The 10,399-nt window shown below is 28.4% G+C and overlaps 2 protein-coding genes across 3 annotated transcripts in view; both read left to right on the top strand.

Annotated features, from left to right (window-relative positions):
* The window catches only part of LOC145969629 (uncharacterized), a 54,084-nt gene that overhangs the window by 22,898 nt on the left and 20,787 nt on the right, over positions 1–10,399 (top strand). The gene's annotated exons all lie outside the window — the stretch shown is intronic.
* Positions 3,114–9,183, top strand: LOC145969638 (uncharacterized). 2 transcript variants are annotated; one of them, XM_083095746.1, is made up of 8 exons: positions 3,114–3,793; positions 4,019–4,213; positions 4,325–4,396; positions 4,496–4,702; positions 4,784–4,977; positions 5,139–5,298; positions 5,429–5,574; positions 8,982–9,183. In XM_083095746.1, the coding sequence occupies exons 1-4, from the start codon at positions 3,472–3,474 to the stop codon at positions 4,666–4,668; spliced, it is 762 nt and encodes a 253-aa protein (XP_082951872.1). In that variant the 5' UTR covers positions 3,114–3,471; the 3' UTR covers positions 4,669–4,702; positions 4,784–4,977; positions 5,139–5,298; positions 5,429–5,574; positions 8,982–9,183. The 2 variants fall into 2 exon arrangements, with proteins under 2 accessions (XP_082951872.1, XP_082951871.1); XM_083095745.1 differs by lacking the exon at positions 8,982–9,183 and having other exon boundaries at positions 5,429–8,362.

Raw genomic sequence — 10,399 nt, 5'->3', positions numbered from 1 at the left:
TTTAATATAAGGAATGCGGAACTCTTTTTAATTTTTATCAGGAACTGTAGAACTATGAAAAATGCTATCAGAACTCTTAGTATTTTTTTGAAATTCATAGATTGTCCTGCCAGCTTCACAGACACCTCTGGAGCGATTAATGACATCAATCACAGTTATTTCATTCTTCTGAGGAATGGATGTGATTGGCCAGCTTTTAAGTTTGACGTAATATCGGACGAGAGCACAAAAAGAATGTAAATTTAACTGTATTTATAAATTTAAATTTAAATTTAAATTTTTTTATTTACATGTGAAGTTACATGTTAAGTGCTTTAAAATCTATATCTCTTTAATTTTTTTACGGTTTTGTAAATTTAAAATAAAGAATTTGTTGCTTTTATATTAATATTTTAATAAAAAATATTACCAAAGTAAATTTTTTATTTAATTCTATCTTGTTTTAACATTAAAAGTAACGGGAAAAGTAACGAACTGTTACTTTTGAAGTAACGGTAACGGTAACTAGTTACTTTTAAAAATAAGTAACTAATAACGATAACGAGTTACTTTTTTTACTCGGTAACGAGTAACGGTAACGAGTTATTTTTAAAAAGTAACTTTCCCATCCCTGTATATATATATATATATATATATATATATATATATATATATATATATAGATTTATACTAAAAATAGCTATATACAATATATAGAAATTTATTCATAATATGACTATACTTGAAAATAAGATATTTTTTACCAAACTATTAATAAATAATTTATATATTTAAAGAGAGAGAAAGTTTGATATTATTTTCAATATAGATCCTACACATTTCTTAAAAATAAAAGTTCTAAATAATAAAGATGTATATATATATATATATATATATATATATATATATATATATATATGTATATATTGTATACACACACGCGCGCGCGCGTGTGTGTGTGTGTGGTATATACGTATGTATGTACGTATGTATGTATAAAAGCAATGCGAAAGTTACGTGAGGAAGCGAGAAGGACAAGTAAAATAACAATAAGAGCGAACGAGATAGAAATAGCACGAGCAACGAGACTCGAGCTCGAGAATCGGATTTTTCTTGCGCGCTATTATTTTCCTCTCGCTCGCACCTATTACTGTCTCGCTCGCTCCTATTACTGTCTCGCTCGCTCCTATTATTGTCTCGCTCGTTCTTGTTACTGTTTCGCTCACTCTCGATTCTTGGGTCCGCTTATCTTTCCGAGCTATCTATCACGATTGTCAAGTATGACAAAGAAAGTAAGACCATGAGTAGAGAGCGAGCGAGATGACCTATCATCAAAGAGTTCCGAAGTCTCTTACAATCGGTTCCTTCGCTTCCTCTATCCATTCGCAATTCACGAAAATGTAAACATCTTATAAAATAAAAATTGAAACTTTTATTTTTAATTTTATCGGTTTGAAAGTAATTTTAATGAATTAATGAGATTTTGGCGATTAAAATGATATCAAACATGACGTAAATCGGGTAATTTTTAATTAATCTGATAATAAATATTTCATTATAATTATATATTTAATTAAATTTATGCGATTTATATCGTATTTGGTATTATTTTAATCGCAAAATTCTCATTATTCTATTAAAATTACTTTCAAATGAATAAAAAATGCATTTTATTTTTTGACATATATTCGTGAATATTATAAATGAAGTCTCGTGTAAGAAATTTCGGAATCTGCGGCATATTCGAATATGTAATAAAAATAGCGAGTTCCATTTAAAAAATCCAAAGTGATTTTGCCCTGATCTTGACAACACTCTTCAAGGTCATACTGATATCACCATGGTAATGCGTTACTTGAAACCTTACAACTTTTGTTTGAAATATTTTTGTCTGCCGCGCTCAGTTTTTGAGATATTCGGCTGAAACGGGTGATCTGCGACACCCTGTATATACATATATATATATATATATAATAAATTAAAATAAATTGTTTCACTGCACAATATATAGACCATTTAATATTAATTATATTGAACATATTTAGACCAGGGGGCCTATTACGGTTTTTGAAACGAAGTGAAAATAACAAAAGTGAGGAAATTTACTAGAGTATCTACAATTTCATTTGTCGAAATCTAGTAAATCTGTTCACTTTTGTAATTTTCACCTCGCTTCAAGAACCGTAATAGGCACCCAGGAGACGTCATGTGAACACCACAATTGATAACATTGAAAATGTATTAGAAACTAAAATTTTTATATTACTTAATTTATCTTACTGAACATAATTTTAGAATTAATATGATTTTTACGACTAATTGTAAAATCACATTAAACCCAACATTTTATTCAAATAATTTTCAATTAGAAACATTCTTTTACTTATATAACAATAAGTAAAAGTTATCCGAATTATATTGTGTTCAATGTCATTTTAAACGCAAGAATTTCATTAATCCCTTTTAATCAAAAAAGATCAAACAAAATATAAAAGCTTTAGTTTTTATTTTATGGCAATTTAAAGTCATATATTATTATAAATAACGAAAACATTCCCGATGCTGCAGATTCCGAAATTTCTTACACGAGACTTCATTTATAATATTCACGAATATATGTCAAAAAATAAAATGCATTTTTTATTCATTTGAAAGTAATTTTAATAGAATAATGAGAATTTTGCGATTAAAATAATACCAAATACGATATAAATCGCATAAATTAAATTAAATATATAATTATAATGAAATATTTATTATCAGATTAATTAAAAATTACCCGATTTACGTCATGTTTGATATCATTTTAATCGCCAAAATCTCATTAATTCATTAAAATTACTTTCAAACCGATAAAATTAAAAATAAAAGTTTCAATTTTAGAAACCGATTGTAAGAGACTTCGGAACTCTTTGATGATAGGTCATCTCGCTCGCTCTCTACTCATGGTCTTGCTTTCTCTGTCACACTTGGCAGTCGTGATAGATAGCCCGGAATGATAAGCGGACCCAAGAATCGAGAGCGAAACAGCAACAAGAACGAGCGAGACAGTAATAGGAGCGAGCGAGAGGAAAATAATAGCGCGCAAGAAAAATCCGATTCTCGAGCTCGAGTCCTCGACCCAGGTAGCAAAGGTTCGTCATTTTGACGTCAAATACTAGTCATGTTCGTACGAATGACGTCAAGTGACCAAAAATTGATATCATATATAAGTCATTTGAATGACATTATAAGGACGTCATTATTTTACGTCAGTATGACGTAATATTTAAGTCCTACATTTATTTTATAATGACGTCATCATATAGTACGTCAGTATGACGTAATATTTAAGTCCTACATTCATTTAATTTACGTATTTAATGTCACGAGCATTGTGAACGTCAAGTGCGTGAAACAGATTACGCGCATGCGTCGTTTATTGCGCATATTTTGTTATATCGGCGCGAAAAAATTATCAGTCATCTATGTTAGGTCCACGTGCTTCTCCGTATGCAAGTCCGTCCTTGTTCAGACTCAAGCGAAAACATTTCGTATAAACTTTTTTATTATTTCATATATTTATACGCAATATATTTTCTTGATTATATAATTACTAAAATGACTTTTGTTGGCGTCGAATTTATTGCTAGTGATCTTGCTGAAACATCAATTGCTTTAGTACATCGTTCATGGTTAACGCCACGAAAAAAAGAGGTTTGGTGGCCTCCGTATAAAACTGGTGCACAATTTAAGAAAGCTCTCATCCTTGAAGAAAAACCGAAAGATCAAACATGGACATTATACGGTATAAAACAAATACTTTTTTCTTGTGGTACGTATACATATATTTATGTGTGTGTGTGGGTGAGTGTGAGTGTGTGTGTGTGTGTGTGTGTGTATCTGTGTGTATTGAGTATATTGAATATATTAATTGCTTATTTAGTTAATTAATATTATATTGTATATTGTAATATTTTTAATTAACAAATTTTATTGCATAAAATTAGGTTATGTTTATAAAACTTGCCTTTAACAATTTTATCTTTGTTAATTATAGATGAATATCAGAAAGCTAATAAGAAACTAAAAAAGTGTGAAGAATTTTCTGATGTACAGTCTTCTACAGTGGAAGATAAAGAGCAACCAAAGAAAAGACAGCCAAAACGAAATTCTAAATACATATCTACAAGTGAAGAAGAAGATGATGAAAATGACCATTCTTTACATCGACCATCAAAGATATCCACATTTGGTAAAAATATTTTTCAATTAAAAATTTAAATTTTTAATTAATAAATATAAATCTAATTTTATCTTTTTGTAAATATTGGAAGCAATTTATTATCTAAGCATTACTGTTTAGCACATGCGCTACAAGATAAACAAAGATGTTTAACATCAATGCCTATGACATCAAAAGGCCCTCTAGAAACAGGTATAAAGAAATAGCAAAATATTAAAAAAAAATAAAGCATCATATTTTTAAAATTTTGTTTTTAATGTTTGTATTTTTTTTAAATTTGTTATATTATAGTATCGCAACAAGACATAAATTCAGATTCTTCTGATATTTCTGCACACAATATCATTACTACGAGATCAAAGGATATGAATTCTTTAAATAGAACCACAATATCATCACCATCTTCAACTGTTTCCACAAACATCAGTTCTCGATCAGAGTCTGTAAATTCAATTCTTAATTAATCGTATGGAGGACCATATTTTCGTAGCTTTACTGGTATGTCTTATTATTATTCTATAAAATAAAAAAAATATTTTGTTTATATACTAGAATGCCTGTTTATATTAATTTTTTCAGAACAAATTTTTACTGAAATAAAAAAGGTGCGAGAACAAGTTAAAGAAATTTATGGAATATTAAGGCATTCCAATACTAAAGGTGGCATACTCTCTATCCCAGATGATTGTCCTGTTGAATTTCCATTGAAAACACGCGAAGAATTGCAATTATTAGAAAATTATTTTAACTCCCGTGAAAATAAGCACGCTGTGGTATAATTTTATTCAAAATACATATTTTAACATACATATACAGACATATACTATTATTACTATTACTACTACTACTATTATATGTGTGTGTATGTATATGTTGTGTATATGTATATGTGCCTATGCATGCATTAATGTTAATTTTTCTTATTATTTTACAGTCATTGTTCTTATCAACACTAGGAGGTGACACTACTACTGCAAGAACTAATAAAATTTTAAAATACGTTTTTACTAACGAACTTGCGAAAAGTTTCAACTTTGCAGGACAAAAAAATAAGGAAGCTTTTGAGAAGCTTTCTTTGAAGACTGTGGTAGTCCGTAAGTTTGACAACATTAAATATTTTACAAAAATTAATTAAAATTGATTAAAAATAAAATTTCTCTCTTGATATAATATATATAATTCATTATAAATAAATTGTATAAAATTTTTCTGTTTTGTTTATAGGCGCTGTACAAATAAAATCACCTTCAACCACGGAAAAAAATATTGAAGATGCAATCAAAACTTGGTTAAAACATGCTTCTGATAGATTAAAGGAAAGTTTGAAAAGAAATCGAGAAAAGTTATAAATATTGTATTATATTCTACACGTATGTATTATTTTTTATTTTTATTTTGTCTATTGATAAATTAATATTAATTTTATTAATTTCACGTTTTAAGTTTGCATTATTCACTTTAATAATTAGTTATCAAAATATTATATCTTTTGTTTTCGTTTATTTGCAAAATTTATCATTATGTTAAAAACTAGACGTAAACGTAAAGAATTTGTTGGACGGCGCCAACAATATCGAAGAGTAACGCAAGCTGTAAACAAAATATTTGCTGCTAATGTTTCTAATAGAATACCTTGTAATAATTTGAATCTATCAAACGAAATATATAATGGATCATTAAGTGATTTAGATACTAATAGGAGTACTAATAATAAAACGAGCAATAATGAAAATTTTGAAAATGTAATTGTCTCTTCAAATTTTCAAAATGATAACTATTTAACTATTAATGCCGTATCTGATTTTTCTAATAAGGTAATAAATAATTCTTCTGACACAAATATAAACAGTAGCTTAGATAATCAGAGTAATTTTATGTATGAATTAATGAAATGGGCCACTGAAAGACACATATCACATTTAGCTCTAACAGATCTTTTGCACATACTTTCCCCCTATCACCCTGAATTACCATTAGATTCTCGTACCTTATTGAACACTCCAAGTTTTACACGAATTAATAAATTAGAAACTGGAGAATTTTGTTATTTAGGTTTGAACATAGCTTTGAAAAATGTATTGTCACAAAAGTATACCCAAGAATGTTTAGAACCTGGTGAAACATTAAAAATCTGTTTTAATGTAGATGGTATCCCATTGTTTAAAAGTAACAAATTACAACTATGGCCTATTCTCGGACTTATTAAAAATTTTCGTAGTATTCCATTTATTATTTCAATTTTTTGTGGCACGTCAAAGCCTAAACCTTTAAATCTTTTTCTAAGGAATTTTATAGATGAATTAAATGATTTATTAAAAAATGGATTTGATTTTAATGGGAATCACTTTAAAATAGAAATCCATAGTTTTATATGCGATGCTCCTGCTCGTGCTTTTCTAAAATGTACAAAGACACATTCGGGGTATTCTTCATGTGATAAATGTATCGAACCTGGAGAATATTATAAAAATAAAGTTGTTTTTACAAGTGAAACAGCTCAAAAGCGCACAGATGATTCTTTTAGGAAACAGATAGATGATGACCACCATCATGGCTTATCTCCTTTAATAGATTTACCTATAGATTTAATAACATCTTTTCCCACAGACTACATGCATAACATTTGCTTAGGCGTAATGAGAAAGCTATTAAATACATGGGTTGGAGGTCCATTAAACGTTAGATTACCTAACAGAAAGGTACAAATTCTCTCACAACGTCTCATTAATTTACGGCCATTTATTCCATTGGAGTTTAATAGAAAACCTCGGTCCTTAAATGAGTTAGCGTATTGGAAAGCCACAGAGTTTAGAACTTTTTTGATTTACATCGGTCCTTTAGTTTTAAAAGATATTGTAGACAAAGCTATTTATAAAAATTTTCTATTATTGCATGTTGCTATTTCCATATTAATATCACAAAAACATATAAATGATTTTGGAATTCCATTTGCACGAGAATGCCTACTAGCTTTTATCAATCATTGCAAAAGTAAATTGTACGGTCTGGAATTTGCTGTTTACAATATTCATCTCTTAACACATATATGCGACGACGTAGAAATTTATGGTCCTTTAGATGAATATTCTGCGTTTCCGTTTGAAAATTATCTAGGTCATTTAAAAAAATTAATAAGATCTTCTAGTAATCCATTACAGCAATTACATCGTCGAGTTCAAGAAATAAATTCTTGTTTCTTAGAAATAAATAAATGTAACTTAAAAGAAGTCAAAGCTAAATATTTTGTTGACATGGAACATAAAAATGGACCTTTATTAAATTATAGTTCTTGTCAATGGTACAAACAATATAAAAAAATCAGTTTTACAAATTTGTCATTTTCTATCAATCGCTACAGCATTGCAGACAGTTATTGTAATTTAAGAGACAACACAGAAGTAATAGAAATACATAATATTGTAGAAACAACAAAAGGTGATATTTTTATTATTGGAAAACATTTTATTAAACAATCACCATTATATTTATATCCGTGCGACTCATCTCTACTTAATATATATATTCTCAAAAATTTCAGTAATCTCAAAATATGGCCTATTAGTCTCATTAGCAGCAAATGTATTGTAGTACCTTATATTAATGATAATACTTATGTTTGTTTTCCAATCATACACATTGATTAATATTTTTTTATTATTAATTTTTAATTTAATATTTATGAATACTTATTTCAAATAATTTAAACAATCATAGTGCATATTAAACAATCATAATGCATATTGTGCAATGCATATTGTGCAATTTAAGATGACTATTAATAATTACAAATATACATTATAATTGTAAAATTTAATAACAAGTTTTTATATTATAGTTATTATAATAAGTTTACAATTTATTTTATAATAATTATATCAGTATAATATATTAATAAATTTTTGTTTATATTAAAATGTGATAATAATAATAAAAAATTTATATATACATATATTTACATATTTCATCCAAGTTTTATATACAGGGTGTCCAGTGTATCAGGTAACCAAAAAAAACTCTTGTAGCTTACCTCGAGGGCTTTTCAAAACACTATATTGAAGTATTTTTTCATTGAGTACTTTTCAAGTTATGAGGCTCAAAATAATTGCCTTAATTTTACATAAACCATAAAATATCTATTAAAATATTCATTTTCGATTATCTTACTTTAATACTTTTATGTACAAAATAATGAAAGGAATCAATTGGTGTAAAGAAAACACATAATTGTTTCAAAAAAAAAATCTAATTGTTAATTGCAAATTACATATTTTTTTCGAAACAATTATGTGTTTTCTTTACACCAATTAATTCCTCTCATTATTTTGTACATAAAAGTATTAAAGTAAGATAATCGGAAAATGAAAATTTTACTACATATTTTATAGTTTATGTAAAATTAAGGCAATTATTTCAAGCCTTATAACTCGAAAAGTACTCAATGAAAAAATACTTTAATATATGTTGTACTTCCATGTTTTGAAAAGGTAAGCTACAAGAGTTTTTTTTTGGTCACCTGATACACCGGACACCCTGTATATGTGTGCGGTGTGTGTGTGTGTGTGTGTGTGTGTGTGTGTGTGTGTGTGTGTGTGTGTGTGTGTGTGTGTGTGTGGGCGCGCGCGCCCGTACCCATTAATTGATAACTATATTAAAACTCTGCGCACTATAAAAAAGATATTAGGAATAAATATTAAATATTAGAAATAATAATTATTTTAAAATAATTATTATTCCTAATATATTTAATATTTATTTCTAATTTTTCTATTGTGCGTAGGGCCTAAGAACGTCTTAATAACGTCATTATATTAATCAGAAAAGACGTCATGAAATGACGTCAAAATGTGGTTCTTTTCGTGACGTCAACAGTCTGTGACATTAGACCGTCATTTTTACGTCATAAAAACGTCAAGTCATGACGTCAAAAGTAGTCAGTAAATGACCAATTTGGGACGTCAAAATGACGTGTGCTTGCTACCTGGGGATCGTTGCTCGTGCTATTTCTATCTTGCTCGCTCCTATTACTATCTCGCTCGCTCCTATTACTATCTCGCTCGCTTCTGTTATTGTTTCATTCGCTCTTACGTACTCATATACTGTCATGTTCATCTCGTTATCAAGCCTGCCGCTGGCAAGCGATGACAAATTGTGACAAATAAATAAGTTAATCATTTTAAGATATATTTATAAGGGTATGCGAGTAATTTTAATGGAATAATGAAAATTTTGCGATTAAAATAACATCAAACACGGTATCAATCGGATAAATGTATTTAAATATATATAATCAAAATGTTTATTATCAGACTAATTAAAAATTATCCGATTTACGTCGTGTTTGATATCATTTTAATCACAAAAATCTCAATAATTCATTAAAATTACTTTCATATCAATAAAATAAAAAATAATTTGTCATCGGCCACTTGCCAGCGGCAGATTTGATAACGAGATGAGCATGACAGTATATGAGTACGTAAGAGCGAGTGAAACAATAACAGAAGCGAGCGAGATAGTAATAGGAGCGAGCGAGAGAGAAATAGTATGCCAGGCTGCAAGAAAGACTCTATTTCCAAGCTTCGTTGCTCGTGCTATTGCTATCTCGTTCGCTCTTATTGCCATTTCGCTCTCTCTTATTACCTTCTCGCTTGTTCACATAACTCCCGTATACGCTACGCACGCACGCACGCACGCACGCACGCACGCACGCGCGCGCGCACATGTATGTAAAACTTTGCTCACTTGAAATATCTACGCTATTTTTACAGATATGAAAAAATTGTAATCACGAAAATTGTACGATTAAAAGGACCATGATATGCTAGTAATATTGTTTTCGTAAGTGGAAGCGTTTTAGAAATTTCAAGATTATCTTCATATTTTTTAATGGAACCATCCTAATTTTTTTATATAAATCGATTCTTCGCAATATTCCGTGTAAAAAGTTATAAAGATAGTATAGTCAAAAATTGAACAGTTAACGAGATATTTGATTCTTTAAGTTGACATAATTTTATATAAATTATAAAATATCTGATAAAATGTTCATTTTCCGATTATTTTACTTTAATAATTTTATGCATAGAATAATAAGAGGAATCAGTTAATGTAAAAAAAACATATGATTGTTCTTAAGAAAAAATATGTCGCTGCTCATTGCAAATTCATATATCAAAAAAAAAATTATATATATAT

Source organism: Camponotus vicinus, unplaced genomic scaffold (assembly GCF_025532165.1).
Source record: "Camponotus vicinus isolate PSW18456_S1 unplaced genomic scaffold, iyCamVici1.0 SCAF_4, whole genome shotgun sequence".
Lineage (NCBI taxonomy): Eukaryota > Metazoa > Arthropoda > Insecta > Hymenoptera > Formicidae > Camponotus > Camponotus vicinus.
Note: the sequence above shows the minus strand (reverse complement) of the source record. Positions and strands in the feature narration are given on the sequence as shown.

Excerpts from the sequence above, each read along its gene's own strand:
- LOC145969638 (XM_083095746.1), top strand. The coding sequence starts at position 3,472 with ATGCAAGTCCGTCCTTGTTCAGACTCAAGCGAAAACATTTCGTATAAA. Across the intron at positions 3,794-4,018 it reads ACAAATACTTTTTTCTTGTG|ATGAATATCAGAAAGCTAAT; the intron begins GTACGTATACAT and ends TGTTAATTATAG. Across the intron at positions 4,214-4,324 it reads ATCAAAGATATCCACATTTG|CACATGCGCTACAAGATAAA; the intron begins GTAAAAATATTT and ends ATTACTGTTTAG.